Raw genomic sequence first — 18,041 nt, forward strand, 5'->3', positions numbered from 1 at the left:
GTGTGGGAGGTTTTTGGTGTGGGAAGGTGTAAAATGAGGGGTTTTGGTGTCAGAAGATTTAAAATCAGAGTTTTTGGTGTCCAAAGGTGTAAAATGAGAGGTTTTGCTGTTGGAAGGTTTAAAATCAGTTTTTGGTGTCAGAAGGTTTAAAAATCAGAGTTTTTGCTGTTGGAAGGTGTGAAAGGAGGATTTTTGGTGTTGGAAAGTTTAAAATCAGAGTCTTTTCTATCGGAAGATTTAAAATCAGAGTTTTTGGTTCAGAATGTTTAAAATCAGAGTTTTTGGTGTTGAAAGGTTTAAAAACAGAGGTTCTGGTGTCAGAATACTTAAAATCAGAGTTTTTTGTGTGGGTAGATTTAAAAGCAGAGGTTTTGGTTCAGAATATTTAAAATCAGAGTTTCTGGTGTCAGAAGATTTAAAATCCGAGGTTTTGGTTCAGAATATTTAAAATCAGAGTTTTTGGTTCAGAATATTTAAAATCATAGGTTTTTCTGTCAGAATATTTAAAATCCGAGTTTTTGGTTCAGAATATTTAAAATCAGAGTTTCTGGTGTCAGAATATTTAAAATCCGAGTTTTTGGTTCAGAATATTTAAAGTCAGAGTTTTTGGTTCAGAATATTTAAAATCCGAGGTTTTGGTTCAGAATATTTAAAATCAGAGTTTCTGGTGTCAGAATATTTAAAATCCGAGTTTTTGGTTCAGAATATTTAAAGTCAGAGTTTTTGGTTCAGAATATTTAAAACCCGAGGTTTTGGTTCAGAATATTTAAAATCAGAGTTTCTGGTGTCAGAATATTTAAAATCCGAGTTTTTGGTTCAGAATATTTAAAGTCAGAGTTTTTGGTTCAGAATATTTAAAATCCGACTTTTTGGTCGTTTCGAAGTTGAGCGCCGGCACCTCCGGCCCGGCCCCCGCGCGCCCTCCCGCGGCCGCAGCCGGTACTGCAGCGCCGCCGCTCCCCCGCGCCCCGCGGAGCCGCGGCCGCGCCTCGGAGCGCTCGGCCGGGCCCCGCCGTGTCCCGGCGGCACGGGAGGGACGCGGGACCGCCACGGTTGTCCCCCGGTGTCCCTCTTTGTCCCCGGTATCCCTCGTTATGCCTCTTTGTCCCCCGGTGTCCCTCGTTATCCCTCTTTGTCCCCTCGCCCCGGCGGCGGCTGCTCTCTGTCTCCCCCTGGTGGCTGGCGGCGGTGGCGCATCCCCGAGCCCGTTCTGAGCCTTTTTCTCCGTTTTTTGTCTTTCTTTGCCCTCGTTTGCCCCGATCTGCGCTATTTCCACCTCCTGCTCACGTTCTTTACTTGGGTGTGTTGGGAAAATTAATCTACAAACATCAGAGGTTTATGTGCAAAAACGAGACAGAGGAGTCCTTTATTCCAATAAAGGGAGAGGCCATGGGGCATTGCCCTGGGGTCTCTCACAATTTTGGAGGATGCAGCCTCATTTTTATCCCAATTTCCCTCTCTCTTTCTCCATTTCTGAGGTACTTGAAAGGTACAGACTTCCCAAAACACCCGATACCAGAGATTCCCCTCTAACGTACAACCCTCCCTTTCATTTTTAATTCTTATGAAATTTAGGGGGTTTCCCCATTGTTTCTTTCATCTTTCAATGTTTAATTTCATTTATCAGCAAATCTAAAGTTTATTTGTAAAGGCAAATCTCCTTTGCCATTCATCAATCAGTGGAATCTTTCCCATTGTTTATTTTATCTCCCAGTGCTGGTTTTATCTACCAGCAGACCCACAGCTTGTTTGGCAAGACAAATCTGCTATTCCTCTCACAGGGATGCTCTGGGAACCTGGCTGGAAACCACCCCAATCCTTGAGTGCCCTTTGGAAATCTTACCTTCCTCCCTTTCCAGTTCTTTTGTAGAAAATCCCAGACCTGGGAATTCTGCAGGGCTCCCTGGAAGCTGCTCTGGTGCTCAGTTACACATTAAAAACCGTCAACAAACAATTTTGTGCAGCAGGAAAAAAACAAACGCAGCAATGTGTGAAGTTCTCATTTCTATAATTACAGACAAATCCTTAAGGAATCATTTAAGCACACACTGCAATCATGTGGAAATAGCACAGTTGTTCACAAAATTTTGCAAGGAAATAAAAGCAAAGCTTTGTGTATTTTATTAAAGCAGATCAACTGCAAACAGAAACAAATATAATAAATAAAATTAAATAAAATAAAAGTGCTCTAAAATGCAGGATAATAACCCAGAGAGGCAGCAAGCAGGAGGGGAGTGTTTGTCCTTATACTGGACACAGGAAAATTGTCTTGTAGAGATCGCTGGGTCCAGAGAACACAGAGAACGATCAAGGCCAGAAAAGCCCTCTGAGATCAGAGCCCAACCATTCCCAGCACTGCCAGGGCCACCACCGGGCCGTGTCCCCAAGTGGCCACATCCACAGAGCTCCTAAATCCCTCCGGGGATGGGATCATCCTCATCCTGCCCTGGGCAGCTGTACCAGGGCTGGACAAATCCTTCTCGGGGAGAAACTTTCCCTGAATCCGTCCTGAACCCCCCTGGCCCCTCTGCGCTCCCTCTGCCCCGCGCCAGGCCGGGAGGGAGGGGACACTGACGGGTCAGACGCGCGGTCCTGCCGGGCTCCAGCTGTCACCAGGGCCAGGGGGAGCCCCGGTGTGGGTTGTGGGAGCTGCTCCCGCCCTGTGCGGGGATGGGTGATGATGGGACGGGCCGGTGCTGCCGGTACCGGGCCCGCCGTGAGCCAAGGCAGCAGCGGAACGGCCCAACGGCGCCGGGTAGCCATTGCAGCGAGGGAGAAGGGATAGGGGCAGGGTGGGACGGGCTCACCGAGAGGGCGGGCGCGGTGTCGGGGCCCGATCACCCAGGGCTGTCCGGGGAGGGCGGCGGGGCCGAGCGCCGCCATGTGCGACCCACGCGGGGCTTGCGGCACTTCCGGGTTGTCGGACACGACGGTGTCCCCGCAGGGTCAAAAAGCAGCGGAGCTTGGAGTCACGTGTTCGCGTTTTCTTCCCTGGAGCATGCCGGGAACTGGAGTCTTTCGTCTCTGTGCTGCCGGGTGGGCAGGCTGTGCTCGCGATGCATGCCGGGAGATGTAGTTTTGCTGCACGGGCAATGACCGCATGCGCAGTAGGGCCCAGCGCCGCCCAGCGGGCGCAGTGGGCGCTGCAGGCGGAGCCCCCCGGCCCACCAGAGCCCCCGGCGGCGCCATCTTGGCTCGGGGGCGGTGGCGGGGAAACCGCCCGGGAAAAGAGATTCAAATCCATCTCCCCTGCAATGGAGCCGGGCTGGGAGTGTTCATCCTGGGGAAGGGAGGGCTCCGGGGCCACCTGAGAGCATAAAGGGGCTCCAGGAGAGGGAGCTTGGACAAGGGGAATGACTGCTCCGCTGGCAGCGGGCAGGGCTGGATGGGATATTGGGAATTAGGAGTTGTTCCCTGGCAGGGTGGGCAGGCCCTGGCACAGGTGCCCAGAGCAGCTGGGGCTGCCCCTGGATCCCTGGCAGTGTCCAAGGCCAGGCTGGATGGGGCTTGGAGCAAGGTGGAGTTGCCCTGTCCCTGGAAGGGGACACCTGGAGATGTCCCTGCCATGGCAGGGGGTGGAACAAAATTAACTTAACGCTCTCTTTTCACTCAATCCATTCTAGGATTCATAAAAAAAGGATAAAAACCCGCTTTCATTACACACAAAATTTCTTTTTATTTATTTCATTTATTATACATGGACAAGCACCGCCTGATGAGCTGTTGGCACTCTGGGGACAGACACCAGCCAGCAGTGGTCAGTCAGAGCAGGCTCCTGTCCTGCCTGTGCCACTGTCTGAGCTGTGCCCAGCCTCCCCATCCACCCTCTGCTTGGGAGCTGTGAAAAATGCATCTTTTATGCTTGGCTTTTTGCAAATATTAAATGAATGTTATATGTGTTATGTCAGGAAGTTGTGCTGTGTTAATTGTCTTAAGTAGTGTGTTAAATATAGTTTTAGGTTATAATGTTAAAATAGAAACTTATGCTAGGTAAGGTACGTGCACCGAGATAGCAGCCACAGGACACTTTAATCTTTCAGAGAACAAGAATTTATTGCTCCCTTAACGAACTTCCTCCCACCTTGCTCAGCCCTGAAGGTTCAGAGGAAGAAGCTGACACTGACCAGACAGAATCCTGTGTTTGAAAGGAATTTATGCATCATGTATGAGGTATATGAATATGCAACAGGCTGTTGTTTTAAGGGTTAATCCTCTGTTAATGTAGGTCCTTTTTTGGGCTTATTTTGCCCAGAAAGAGGTACCTGGACTGTCCATAACTCTTTGTTTTTATTGTCTCATATTGTCCTAAATCCTAATTGTCCAAATTTTTGTTACTGTAATTATAGTACTTTTTAATAACCATTTTATTACTATTAAAAATTTATTACTATGAAAGAAACCCATTGCTTTTACAGACAGTTACAGTACAGGTGGACCTTAATTGGTCCTCCAGTCCAAACATATCACCACTGATTAATTCAGAAACCACCCTTTAGTGAACAAATCTCCACAACACATTCCACACGTTCACAATAAAGGTGCAGCAAATGAAGATAAGAATTGTTTCTCATTCTTTTCTCTGATTTTCTCACAGCCTTTCCCAATGCTTGTGACAGTTGTGTGTTTCTCTCTGTGGCCAGAGAGCTGCTGCAGGACACCCAGGGACCTGAGTGGCTGTGGTAGCAGTGTGTTGGTTTTCCCAGCTTTTATAGAGATGAGGTAACTGAGAGGTGTTTTAAAATATTTAATTCCATTATTAATCTCAATGGAGGGTAAAACAACACCATTCCATCAGAAGCCAGCCCATTTCCTGCTTACAATTCCTTGTAAATGTTTATATTCCTTATAAATGTTTTTCAGCCTATTAACTTTTGCCGCACAATGCTGCTATTACTTCTAACACCAATCACCTGTATTTTTACCCCACATGGTTTTGTATTGCATCTTTTATAGTTCTAACTCTTTAAAATATCTGGTCTTTTTGCAAAGCCATGTTTTGAAACACATTGAAACTTGTTTCTAGTTCAATCTCTCTCTCTCAGCAATGTCATCTCTATTCCATGGCCTTCCTAAGCCAGCACACCTTATCTCAGTGTTTGTATACAGATGTACAAGACTATGTGAGCTTTTTAAGTTTTATAAGACTAAATTTCTAAATTTTGAGAATTCTTTACAGATCCATTTCTCACAGCAGTGGGAGTGGATCTGCTCTGGGGGACTGTGCCCCCACATTCCTGTGGGCCTGGCATCCCTGGGGTGCCCTGGGGCAGGACCTGCTGCCTTCTCTCCTGCCCCTGAGTCATGGTTACAAACTCTGGGGTGTGAAATGGGGCTGGAAAAGGGCAGTGCAACCCTGGGGAGGGCCAGGAAAAACCCACCCACGAGTGGGGAAAAACCTGTGCTTATCCTTCACTGGCCAAAACCCCCAGTTGTGAGCCAGGGCAAACGAGGGGAGAGGAGCAACCCAAGCCCTTTGTGCCTGCAAACAAAACCAGACAGAGCCCAGGCTCTGAAGCCGCCTCTGCTGCCCTTTCAAAGTTGTTTTTGTCACACTGGCTCCATCTCAGCCCCCAGCAGAGGCAGTGCAGGTGCTGGAGGCTGTCGGCAGAGCCAGGAGCTCCTGTTTCACAACATCCATCTCCTGCCAAACCTGGCAGTGGATGGAGAATTAATCCCATCGCTCCCAGCCAAGGAGGAACCTCCGGAGCATGGTGGCCTCACCTGCACTTTGGGTCTGGAGGAATGTGCCACAGCTGAATTCAACCTCGGAATTATTTAGGCTGGAAAAGACCTCTGAGATCACCCACTCCCAGCTCTGACTGTTCCCCACCTCGACAGCCAGACCAGAGCACTGAGTGCAGTCCTTTCTTGAACACAAAGTTCACCTTTGTGAACTTAGGCTGACTAAGCCCTAGGGAAGAAGAAACCTTTCAGGACACGGGAGGGCTGGAAGCGCTCAAAAAAAGGGAAGAAATATTCAAAAGGAAGGGATTTTCTGCAAAGCCGCTGGGGCTGACAGCAGAGGGCGGGCCGGGCTCGTTGCGATGTCTCGGCACCTGCCGGCTTTCCCCGAGCCGGCGCTCTCTGCCCTTTCCCTCTCCATCACCCGCTCCCAGGGTACGGGAGATATTTCGGGGGGCAGAGCGAGCCCAGCAGCTTTCGATTCTGAACGAGAATGAAACTCGAGAGAGAAGAATCGGTTCCTTTTCCCATCCCGAGGCTGAAGCGGAGAAAGGAAACTTCAGAGCTGGCAAAAATATGACATTTGAGGGTATCCAGCTGCGGGGAGAGCGCTGCCCTCCTGGCCGGAGGGGCTGGGTTGGAAAGCGAATTTTCCAGGAAGGAGCTGGCTGGAAACGCCGCTCCTTCCAGGCGGAGTTCAAAACCCCAGGGATATTTATCACATATTACACATCCAATAATGTTATCACAAATCCCCTCGTCCCGTAACTCGGCTGCAAGCTCTGGGAAATGGGATCCATTCCCCGCGGGAGCTGAGCACGGACAGTCTGTCCATCTGTCCGGGGGTGACTTTTAGCATCTGTGAATCGCTGCAGAGCTCCTCCGGGTCCTGCCGTCCCCTCCCTGCGGGCAGCCTGGGCTGGATTTGCTGTTCCTCCCCAGCTTGAGGGCCCGATGCTTCCTGGAGTTTCCCCTCCCGCTTTTCCCCAGCAATTCACACATCTTCTCCTGCTCCACGTATTTATTGGCTTTATCAAGGTTTTGTTTGGAAACACCCTGCTAGAGCAACAGAGGAGTGACCCCTCCGCCCTGGCGAGGGTGGGGGGCTCATTGTCTGCTCTGCCCACATCCTGCTCGCTCCTCAAAAGTGAGAAACTCACCCGGAGGGTGAAATCCAAGTCCTTGGCACTCACAGTTGCACCTTGATTATGTCAGGCAGGCGTTGACTAATGAAGGCAAGAACCAAACTGGGCCAAATGGAGCCAAATCTGTGTGCTTTGGAGGGGGGGGGGGATGTACACACACCTGGGCACCCTGAGAGTGTGGGCATCCTACAGGGAGCAATCTACTCCACGGAGTAACCCGGCACCGAGCCTGGGGCTGCCACGGCACATCCGTGCTGCACACCTGGCAGAGCACGGCCGCATTCCCCTGGGGCTGCTTCTGATGCTGAGGGCCCCAGCCCTGCCTGCCCATTTCAGGGAAAGAGATTGAGAATTTTGGGTGACCTGAAGTGACATTTTGCCGCTTGTGTTTCTCTCACAGCTTTCTCAGCGGGTGAGATCTCCATCCTGACACCCTCTCGCCCCTCGTATTCACACACGTGCCTCTGTGGTATTTGAGGGCCACTGAAGTGGCTGTTGCAGTTTGTAACAGGAGATGTTGTTTCATTTTTGGGGTTGCTTAACCCCCTCCTAACTGTAATAAACCCAGTGAGTAAGGACACAAAAATATTGCCCTGGAGGCAGGGGACCAAAAGCTTGGACAGGGATGAAAGAAACACTCCCATTACAGCTTTCAAAATATGTTTCTCTAGCTGAAGCTGCTAAATTTGACTCAACTTTACACGCTGGAAAGGTTTTGCGGTTGGTTTGGGGTTTTTTATGGTGAATAAGTGTTTTTTCCTCTTTAAAACCCCCACCAACTCACAGGCTGAGTGATGCAGTTTCGATGTGTCACGGAGGCAGGGTTAGCACAGCTCTGCTCTTGGCAGAGTCACTGTAAACCCCAAAACATGAGATTCTGGTATTGAGTGGGGCTCCAGGTGCCTGAAACCAGCACCTGGCCCCCCTGGCTGTCCCAGCAGGCTGGGGGTGTCACAGGAGGGCTGGGAAGGGACAAGTTTCAGCCTGGTTTCACACTGAGAGGGGGCAGGGCTTTGGTGTGAGCTCCTGCAGGATTCAATCCCCTGCCCAGGGGACGTGGGGACACCAGGGGATTAAAGCTGGGAGCTCCTGCTGCAAATCTGAGCCTGGGGAAAGAGGGCAGGGGAAAGGAGGTGAGCCCAGGCTCCACCACAAAAGATGTCCAGCGAGTTGGGTCGCTGTGCCTCAGTTTCCCCACATGGAGATGATGCTATTGCCACACAGGCCGCTGGCAAAGCACTCAGAGACTGATTTCCACAAGGGTTCATTCCCGGGCAGCTGGAGCCCTGGGACATGGTTTGCTGATAATTCACCTCGACCTAAGACCTCAGGCAGGAGTTGAAAATAGCTCCTGTGACTCACTGTGCCAAGAAGGCCAAAGGGTTTGAGACAGTGCCTCGGGGACACCTGGATGTTTTCCTTAGGATAGGGAGGTGGTGAGGTGCCACCTCCAAGTTTCTGGCTCTTCAGGTCCCTGTGGTGAGCCTGGGCCCTGCTCCCCAGGTGATTTTCTCCTTGGTGCTCATCTGCCTTTCTCCAGCCATGGCAGAAGTTTGGCTGTTGCTCATCTCCCATTCCCAGAAAGGGATGTGTAAAACATAAATGTCCCTTTTGCTGCAGCTCCAGGCTCCCCTGGCTGGTCCTTCCTGCATCACCAAGCACCTTAGGTGCGGATGGATGTCTGCAGAAAGGCACAGGTGTGATGAGTGCTGGCCCTTTGAAAGATCTCAGTCATCTGTGGGATCCCAGTGCTCCCAGAACTGGAGTTCCAAGAGTCTGAAATCTCCTCCTGGTCCTGCTTCATTGTTTTTTTCCCAATTTCTGCTTTGTGGGTGCTTCACCTGTTTACACAGGGGAGCAAGAAAAATTTGTGAAAGGGAGACGGGAAAGCAGTGCTGCTTCTGAGTCACCTCCCAATGGATAACTCCTGTGTTTTCATCCCTTCCTGTCATATCTGATGGCCCCAAAGTGCAGGAAATATCCCCTCAGTGAGGAAAAATGAGGGGTAAAAAGGGTTTTTCTTTCGCCCAGGCCCTGAGTGCAATGGTGATGGGCAGCCTGGAGGGGAGAACAGGTAACTGATGCTGAAACTGCCCATCTTTGCTCTCCCATCACATCTGCCATGATCCTTTTCCTGTGGCAGAGACCTGGGGTGTGAATCTGGTGGCTCTTGTCCTTGTGCAGGTGTTACTGCTCAGGAAGGCTGGTGCTCAGGGAATCAAACATGCACTGATCCTTTCCCTGAGAGGCTTGGGACACAAATCTGGTGGCACTTACACTTGTGCATGCATTGCTGCTCAGCACTGTTGGTGCACTGGGGATCACACACACACCAGTCCAACACTCCTCAGACAGGACAGTCCCTGGGCCGGCGGGATCTTGGGGACACTCTGGCTCTGTCCTGTGCCTGCAGCAAGAGCCTGGGGGTGACAAAATCACCAGCCACAGGCGGAAGCCAAGGGACTATCAGCAGCCAGCTCCACATGGGGCCTGCTGCGTTTTCTAAGAAACACCGCAACAGTCGCGAGCGCTTACGGGAAGGGTGGGCCGGGCTGCAGCGGGGCTGTGATAGTGCTCTGCTGTGCCAGGGGCACCGTGCCCACACGAAGGGCTCCAAGGAGTAGCTGGAGGTGTGGTGGGCATGTTTGTGTTCGTGTAAGAGCAGCTTCCTGGTCGGTCTTGAGTGGAAAAGAGAGAGAGGAGGGTAGATCTAAACCGCATCTCAAAATAGGCCTAAACTTTGTCGGTGTTTGGAGCTGTGCTTCCTGCTTCGAGCAGCCTCAAGGAGATGAAAGATGCAGCTGAGTGAAATAGGAAAAAAAAATAAAACAAGAAATAAAGAAAAAAGCAAAACAAACAAACCAACTTAACACTTTCTTCACCGAGGCAGAGACACAGACATGATAGCAGGTCACTCCATGAGGCTGGGATGTGGCTCCAGGACCCCTCATTCCCTCCTAGCAGGTTCATGGTTTGGAAAGCAGGACAGGAGAGCCTGGGGTGAGCTGGGGAAGGGACTGCTCACTAGACATGGAGATATTAAGGAAAAAGCCCTGGAGTAAGCAAAGGAAAGAAGGGTCCTGTTGTGTCAGATCTGGCCTGGGGACTTGCAAAGTCACCTCTAGAAAGGGAAATCTGCCCCTTCCCTGGAGCTGACACAGCCCTGTGCACGCAGCAGCAGCTGCTCCAGGTCACACAGAAACGGGCTTCCAAAATTCAACACATGTAAACTAATTAAAAAAAAAACCCCAAACCAAGATAAGAAAACACACAAACAAACATCCCTGAAGTGCCACAGAGCTGGAAATGGGGTTTGACAGTTTGGAGGGTAAAAAACTCGACCGCTGCTGACTGATAGCGACCGACTTCTCGTAATCCTCAGATCAGCTTCCTCTGCTCTGCTGCGTTGGCCGGGCTGGAGGTGGGGACAGCCCGCTGGCAGCTTCCTGCACCCACCAGCCCCGGCGTGCAACACCAACAGAGCCGGAGCAACAGGATCTGCCTCACCAAAATTGAATTTGGCTGACAACATCCGGCGTTTCGTAAGGGCGCTTTGATGTTTGTTTACTCGCCAGCTCCAGCACATGCTCCGCACCAGCCTGCGGATGAATGGGAGAAAAGGGCTCAGCACCTCTTTGATCTCTCCCAGAAGAGCTGCCAGGAGCAGGCAGCTCTGGAAACACCCCGTGGAGGGATGGATCCAGCTGTGCCCGTGGTGCTTTTGACTGGCTGGTCCCAGTTTGTGCTGGCGTGGGATCTTTGGAGTCAAGTGTGGCTGGAGACAAGGTCCCTGGAGTAGCCATGGTGTGGTCACTGGTGCCCCACAACTCACAGCACATCCTCCATCCCACCCCACAACAAAGGAATGTCTCCATCACAGCAAGTGTTTTGTTTTTATTTAAAACCGCATAAAAAAAATAAGATTTCTCAATTCCCCTGTACAATATTAACTATTAACAAAACCCGCCAGCTACACACGTGGTTACAGGTACAGACTGGACAGTGCAGACAGCCTGGGCCAGCCCCCCCCCCTCCCCAGCCCCAAAACCAAGACACCCGTGGAAAAAACCCAAATTCATCTGCAAACTGAGATCTGCACGTGGCAAGGAAAGAACAGCACCCAGAACTATGTACACAGACAGCTGGGGAGAAGCTGCCACCCCACACCTCCACCAGACACCCAATGGAAACACGATGGGCCCAGGGATGGACACAGGACAGAAACAGAGGGAAGACCCAAATGGAAAACTGGGGGATCAGCAGCTGTAGAAGCAAGGCATGGGCTGGAAACCCACATGAATTATAAATAAATAAATAAGTTATCCTAGTGGCTAGAACTCTTCCTTTAAAAAACAAAACAAACAACAAATTTATGAAAATAAATTAAAAACAAAAACTGGAAATGAGAAAAAAGGCAAAATGTTATCACTATTCACAACTGTACATCAAGCTTTGCTCCTGTAGAACTATGTACACATTTACAGCTGTTGGTTTGCATTGTTTGTGCATTCGTGAGGGCACAGAGAAGCAAAGAACCCCAGAAAACCCGTGTGGGATGGAGGCACAGGAGGCGAGGCATAACCCACTTGGTTCCCAAGCATCTTCTGACCCATTTCCTTTTTGAAAAAGAAAAAGGAACTATAGGCCCAGGCGAGTCTCAGAAAAGCAGCGCTGTAGGAAAAGTCAAGTCTTTCCTCCAGCACAGCTCAGATCAAACAGAAGGCACACAAGCATGGGGACAGGGAGAAGGGACAGTGAGAAGGGACAGCCACTTGGCCACAGGCCTTGCCCTCCCCACAGTTTTCCCCCGTTGAAGCTTTTCTTGCAGTCAGGTCATCCAATTCAGCAGGTCAAGATGACACTTGAGAGCCTCCAAAACCAGTCCAAAAAAAATTACTGGTAAAGTCTCAGAAGAGACAAAGTTCAGATGGAGTCCAGGACAGCTGGCTTGGATGGTGGCTACCAAAACTTGGAAGAGCAGGTCCCCAGCGCAGCTCCAGGGCAGGATGTGCACATTCCCATCTGAGAACATCTGAGGATCCCTGCTCAGTGTTATGGTCAAGATGAAAAAGTCTGGTTTTCTTTGCTTCTTATGACCAGGAGCTGCATGGAGCTGTTACTTGTCAGGCTCCTGGATCAAACTGTGCAGGTGGATCTCAGCTGGTTCCAGGTGAATGTCCTGCAGCCAAGAATGGTTGAAAATGTCTTCCAAGGACGGCCTGTCTGAGGGGCGCATGGACAAGCACCACTTGATGAGGTGTTGGCACTCTGGGGAGAGAAAGCAGCAAGCAGTGGTCAGTCAGAGCAGGCTCCTGTCCACCCTGTGCCACCGTCTGAGCTGTACCCAGCCTCCCCATCCACCCTCTGCTTGGGAGGAGTGCAGCATGGCAGCACATGTGCCACCTCCTGCAGATGAAGCCCCTGCACAGCTCCCTGGGAGCTGCTGCCTCCCCCAGGCACGTCCCAAGCCGGGTACCCACCGAGAGAGATGCGCCGTCGGAAGAAGAGCTGGCCCCGGATGATGTCCTCGTCCTGCTCGAAGGGGACGTCCCCACACACCATGTTGTAGAGCAGGACACCCAGGGACCAGATGGTGGCTGAGTGGCCGTGGTAGCGGTGGAAGCGGATCCACTCTGGAGGGCTGTACACCCGCGTTCCTGCGGGGCACAGCAGCTCATCAGCCCCTCGTCAGAGCATCCCTGGGCGCCGCTGGCACCCGCCGTGACCCGCCCGCCTTCCCGCCAGCACGTGACTCTTGTTTACAAACTTTGGGTTGTAAAAGGAAGGCGCGGGTGCCAGAAGAGGGCAGCAGGGCCCGGGAAAGGCCCGGCCGTTACATGCGAGGAAAAAACCCACCTACGGGTGGGGAAAAAACCACGCCTTCCCAAACCCCCCCGCAATGGTAAAAAAAAAATAAAATTTAAATTATAAACCAAGGCAAACAAGGGGAGAGGAGCAGCCCCAGCCCTTCCGCACCTGCAAACTAAACCGGCCGGTGCTCGGGTTTTGCAAACCCCCCCTTCTGCTCCCCCCTCCCCAGGGTGTTTTTGTCACGCTGGCTTCCCCCGCCCCAGCCCGAGCCAGCCCGGGTGACGGAGGCTGTCAGCAGGGCCGGGAGCCGGCTCCCGTTTCACAACATCCTCCCCGTGCCAAACAGAACTTGGCAGCGGCTGCAAAATTCATGCCGCCCCCCCCCGGCACGGGGAAACCTCCGGAGCCCGGCCCGGCCGCGCAACGCCCGGCACCGGGAATGCACCCGGCTGCGGGCTCACCGTCAAACTGCGTGTAGAGCGTGTCCTTGAGGAAGGTGCCGGAGCCGAAGTCGATGAGCTTGAGCTCGCCCGTGGCCAGGTCGAGCAGGATGTTCTCGTCCTTGATGTCGCGGTGCAGGACGCCGCAGTTGTTGCAGTGCCGCACGGCCTCCAGCACCTGGCGGAACAGCCCCCGCGCCATCTCCTCCGGCAGGAACCCCCGCTCCGTGATGAAGTCAAAGAGGTCCTGCGACGGCTCCGGACGCTCCATCACCACCACGAAGCTGTCCGGGAGCTCGAACCAGTCTAGGAGCTGGATGACGCCGTGGAAGCCGGAGCCCACCTTGTTCAGGAGCACGATCTCCAGAGGGACACGGCTGCCGCCGGGCTGCGGGGGCACCACGCTGCCATCAGCGGGGCTGAGCCACCCCCGCCCGCGGCAAGCCCTGGTGTTCCCCTGCCCGCACCCACTGATCCGGGGGATGCTCCGGTGTCTCCCTACCCGCTCCCATCGGTGCTGGGCATCCCGGTGTTTTCCTGCCCGCCCCCATCGGCGCTAGGCATTCCCCGGCCCGGGATGCTCCGCGTCCCCCGGTGACCCCACACCCGCTCCCCCCGCGCCGTCCCGGTTTCCACCCTCCCGCGTCTCTGCTCATCCCCGCCCGTCACGCTGGGTTCTCCCGCTGGCCTCGCTCACTCACCAGCTCGCCCCACTGCGAGATGCGGTCCCGGGCCACGCGTTTAATCGCCACCTGCGAGCCAAGGGGAGCGGCGGGATGAGCTCGGCGCCGGGATGAGCTCGGCGCCCGCCCCGCCGAGCCCCCTCCCGCTCCGCCCGCCGCCGGCCCCGCCACTTACCGGGGCGCCGTCCGAGAGGCGGATCCCCGAGTAAACGCTGCCGAAGCCGCCGCTCCCCAGCAGCGGGCCCACCCGGTACAGCTTCTCCAGCGGCTCCTTCTCCTTCCCTGTGGACGAGACCCGCCCGTCAGCGCTCCGCCCGCTGCCCCGGCCGGTCCCGAGCCGGGACGGGCACCCCCACACCGGCCGTCCCGGACCTGGCTGTATCTTGGCGGGGTGCAGCTCGCCGGCGGTCCCGGAGCGGAGGTGCGCCAGCGAGGTGATTTTGGAGAGCAGCATGCCGGCGGCGGGGCCGGTGGCGGGGCCGGTGGCGGCACCTGCGGCTCGGCGCCGGGCAGGGCTGTGAGGGCGGTGAGGGGAGGGGAGGGCAGGGCAGGGCGGGCTGCGGGCGCGAGCGGCCGCTCCGCGCGAGGCCCGGCCGCGTGTGGCGCGCGGCCCCTGCCGGCCCCGCGAGCCGCAGGGGCCGGGGGCGGGGCCGCACGCCCCGAGGGGCGGGGCTGCGCATCGGAGCCACGCCCCCTAACGACCGGCGGCCAATGGGGAGCGGGCGCGGCGGCGGCGCGCGCGGGCCTCGCTGCCCGGGCGGCCCCGCGCGGTCACAGGGCCTCGCCCCGGCCACGCCCCCGGCCACGCCCAGCGGCACGGGTTCGCGCGCTGCCTTTTCCCGGGAATCGCCGCTTCCCCCGTGCCCGGCGTCCCCCGGGCTCACCCCGCTGTTCCGCTGTTGCTTCATCACGCGCCAACCAGCGCATGAACTTTTCCCCTTTCCAGTAAAAGTGGCCATGTGGCCCTTCCAGCTGGGGACTCTTGACTAATATCGCTGTTTTTTAGGGGTTTTTTACCCCTCTCCACTCCCCTCCCCACCCGTCTTCTTTTTTCCGCAGAAGTCGCTGGCTGAGATGCCTCCCCGAGTTCCAGAGATAAGATAAATAATTTACTGGATGGAGATCTCTGATTACTCACTCTATTAGCATTTGGAGCAAAGAGCTCCAGCCACTGGGAGCTGTATTCCAGACAAAGCCCATCTGGGCTCCTGCTCCTAAGCAAGACCGAAGAGTTCCTGGCATCCCACACATACTTGTGGGATGAATTGCTTGAAATCGAATGGGGTTTACTGGAAATGCTGGTGACATCCTATCCCCTTTAGTGTTAAGAAAAAGGATTAAATACAACCAAGATGCACCCCCCAAACTGGGGTTTGGAGCTGCGGCCCAGCCCTTGCAGTGGCCGGGAAGGACTCGCCACCACAGCTGCTGCTTTTAGATTTACCCAGAACGTGACACATCCTCTTTCTGGGGCTGAGCCAACCAAAAACTGGAAAATCTACCTTCCGTTTTACCCAGAAAGTGACATTTTTATTTAGGGAAAAGTGTGGAAAATCTGACGGAGCACCTCCATTCTTCTTTGTTAAAAATATATAATTGTTTAAAAAATTAATATATTGTTGTTGCAATTCGAGGTGATGCAAGCTGAGAGTGGGGCAGAGGGGCAGGCAGCGCCTTTCTCCTGCCTTATTCCCACCCCGACGCCTGGGCACATTTGGGACAACTGGTTCTGCCAGTCCCTGCTCAGCCGTGGGATGAGGTGACTTAGCATTTGGCCCCGAACTCATTATCAAATTCTTTGCCAGGATGATGAAAGGCGCCGAAGGGGACCTGTTGACAAACAGAGCTCGCCGGGCTTTCCCGGGGGCTGCCTGTCCCTGACTCCTCGGCAGAAGCAGCTCTGCCCAAACCTGCTCATTAGCGTCGGAGGGAGCAGCAGCGTGCCTTGCAACCGGGATGAGCTGGGGCCAAAATCATCCTCGTGCATAAACCTGCCCAGCTGCTCCGGCCCGGCACTGAGTCAGCGCCGGCTCCTCCTGCTGGCAGCAGGGCTTGGGTCCCCTTGGGTCGGGGAAACCCCTCCTGGCAGAGGAGAGCTCAGGTTTGGGTGCCCATGGATTGGGGAAATCCCTCCTAGCACAGGGGAGCTCAGGGTTTGGGTCCTCTTGGATCAGGGAACCCCTCCTGGCACAGGGGAGCTCAGGGTTGGGTCCCCTTGGATTGGGGAGCCCCTCCTGCTCCCTGTCCTGGCCACGTGGAGCTGGGAGGCAGCCACACTTCCCAGCCACATCCATCTCTTTCCAGATTCACCAGCCAGGTGCATTCCTGTTCCCAAAATGACCCCAAAGCAGGGCTGGGAGTCACCTTTCCCCCTCAGCCCATTCCAGACACTCACCTTTCCCTGCCAGCCCGGGTGAGGCCATGGGGATGTGTCAGAAATTCAAACTAAAACAAAACAAACCCCATCCTGCTGCTCTCACCCACTTTGCCCTCATCCCTGGGGATCTCTTCTCTCCCCATCCCTCTTCCCCTGGGGTGAAAGCCGCCGAGGATGAGAATGGTGGGTGCAGGGCAGCAGCCACATCCCCAAGCACACCCTGCCCTTGCCTGGGCACGGGGATGTCCCGCGGGTCCTCCCCTGGCCAGGGCTGCCCTGTCCATCCTGGAGCATCCCCAATTCCTGCCGTGAGCCCTCGGGGAGCAGTTTGCAGCCCGGAGGAGACTCCACAGGGCTTGCAAGGAGGAAAAACCCAACCAGGGCCATGCCCGGGGAGAAACAGGACCCTGGGGTGGCAGGTCTGGGGGAAGAGGAGCTCCCAGCAGACATCAAAAGATCAGTTCTGAGCCCTGCAAACAATCCCGGCAGCTTTCAGGCTCTTCAGCGGCATTCCAGTCTAACCGGGGCTGCCTTGCATGACAATCAGGCTTAATTACTGCTTTATCGCTTGATTGCCGTGCTGGGCCCTTGGAGCTGCAGTGTTGCTTTCGCAGTTTACTTTTTGTATTTCCTCCCCCTCGCCTTCCCCGCCAGCACAATTAGCAAATAGGTGAAAACGGGGAGGGCCAGGGCGATGCCCAGCAGGGAGAGAGAGGCTCCCCAGGCCCGCCTGGGGGTGAGGGGATTTAATTCAGGTTTGCACCGATGTCCTGGAACAAACCAGCAAGGTCAATGCCCCGCCGGGAGGGAGCGCAGCAGCCCCACGGGCATCCCCTGGTGAGGATGTGGGGCCGTGAGTGCCGTGACACACCAGGGAGGGCTGTGGTTCCCTTTGAGTCATTGCCTGACCTTGGCTGAGTCTGCCCCTGGCTCCCCCAGCTCGGGGAACCGGCTGGCCCAGGGCGTGGGGTGAGGCACGGCACCCAAAATGTTCCCAAAATGACCCTGCGGGTCCCTGGGGGAGCCCGAACCCTTCCCTGATGGAACCTGGATAAAGGGATTTGAGGCATCTCAGCAATGCCCCATGAGGAGGGCACCAAGGCCTTTGCCCACCTTGGCCTGTCCCAGCCTGGCAGAGCTGGGAGAGGGGAGGAGAGCGAGGGGCGAGGGTGCTCCCACCCACCCGCAGTGACAAATTCCTGGTGGCACCGGGTTTGTGCCACTGCTGGGACACCCCCTGTGTGTCACCACCTGCTCCGAGTCACCCCAAAAACACAGTAAGGTGCTCTGGGCTCTCGCATTTGGAAATGTGGGCACGCTCCTGGTGTGGCAGTGCGGGTGAGGGACATCCCTGTGGGATGAGGCCAAGCTCGGGGTGCAGGGTGTCCCCCCAGAGAGAGGGCAGGGCTGGGGTCCTGTGACTTTGGATCACGAGTGCTGGGAGCAGTGAGGCTCTGCCTGGGTGCTGCTTTCCCTCCTCATCCTCATCCTCAGGGTCCCCCCAGACCCAGAAGGGACCACAAGGCAGCGGTGACACCTTGGGGACCACACACCACATCCTGGGGCTGGAATCACCCGAGCACAGGGAGGAGAAGGGTCCTGGCTGGACCTTTCCAGCTGCAGCTCCCCAAACCCCCCCTCAGCCAGCACCCAGTCCCAGGACTTCAGGTGCCAATTCCCACCAGACAGTGATGGGAGCAGGATAAGAGCAGGACAGGAGGTGCTGAGACCCATCCTGCTCGCTGGCAGGAGCAGCCGTGCAGATTTCTTCTTAATAATTATAATTTTTTTTTTCTTTTTCTTTTTCTTTTTTTTTGGTGTGTTGGCTTTTTCGCGGGCTTTTTGGGGCGAGGTGTGCGGGGAGGCGGCAGCATGGCTAATCTGCTTTGTGAATAGAGCCTCA

The 18,041-nt window shown here is 54.7% G+C and overlaps 1 protein-coding gene and 1 long non-coding RNA gene across 3 annotated transcripts; both read right to left on the reverse strand.

Moving 5' to 3' along the window:
- Positions 1-1,991: 1,991 nt before the first annotated feature.
- Positions 1,992-2,906, reverse strand: LOC136566377 (uncharacterized). Its single transcript, XR_010785016.1, has 2 exons — positions 2,808-2,906; positions 1,992-2,660 (listed from the first exon to the last, which is right to left on the reverse strand). It is a non-coding gene; the product is annotated as an uncharacterized lncRNA (long non-coding RNA).
- A 7,795-nt stretch (positions 2,907-10,701) lies between these two features.
- PIM1 (Pim-1 proto-oncogene, serine/threonine kinase) lies at positions 10,702-14,275 on the reverse strand. Of its 2 annotated transcripts, XM_066565462.1 has the most exons (6): positions 14,134-14,275; positions 13,937-14,043; positions 13,780-13,830; positions 13,100-13,466; positions 12,308-12,484; positions 10,702-12,095 (listed from the first exon to the last, which is right to left on the reverse strand). In XM_066565462.1, the coding sequence occupies exons 1-6, from the start codon at positions 14,213-14,215 to the stop codon at positions 11,944-11,946; spliced, it is 936 nt and encodes a 311-aa protein (XP_066421559.1). In that variant the 5' UTR covers positions 14,216-14,275; the 3' UTR covers positions 10,702-11,943. The 2 variants fall into 2 exon arrangements, with proteins under 2 accessions (XP_066421559.1, XP_066421558.1); XM_066565461.1 differs by having other exon boundaries at positions 13,937-14,275.
- Between the last annotated feature and the right edge of the window lie 3,766 nt (positions 14,276-18,041).

The sequence above is a fragment of the Molothrus aeneus genome, chromosome 24, assembly GCF_037042795.1.
Source record: "Molothrus aeneus isolate 106 chromosome 24, BPBGC_Maene_1.0, whole genome shotgun sequence".
NCBI classification, from domain to species: Eukaryota; Metazoa; Chordata; class Aves; order Passeriformes; family Icteridae; genus Molothrus; species Molothrus aeneus.

What these genes read in the sequence shown, in the direction of transcription:
- PIM1 (XM_066565461.1), bottom strand. Translation starts at nt 14,215, where the DNA reads ATGCTGCTCTCCAAAATCACCTCGCTGGCGCACCTCCGCTCCGGGACC. An exon ending in TCTCGCAGTGGGGCGAGCTG is followed by an intron (nt 13,467 to 13,779) that starts GTGAGTGAGCGA and finishes GTGCCCCCGCAG; the next exon opens with CCCGGCGGCAGCCGTGTCCC. An exon ending in GCTCTACACGCAGTTTGACG is followed by an intron (nt 12,485 to 13,099) that starts GTGAGCCCGCAG and finishes TGTGCCCCGCAG; the next exon opens with GAACGCGGGTGTACAGCCCT.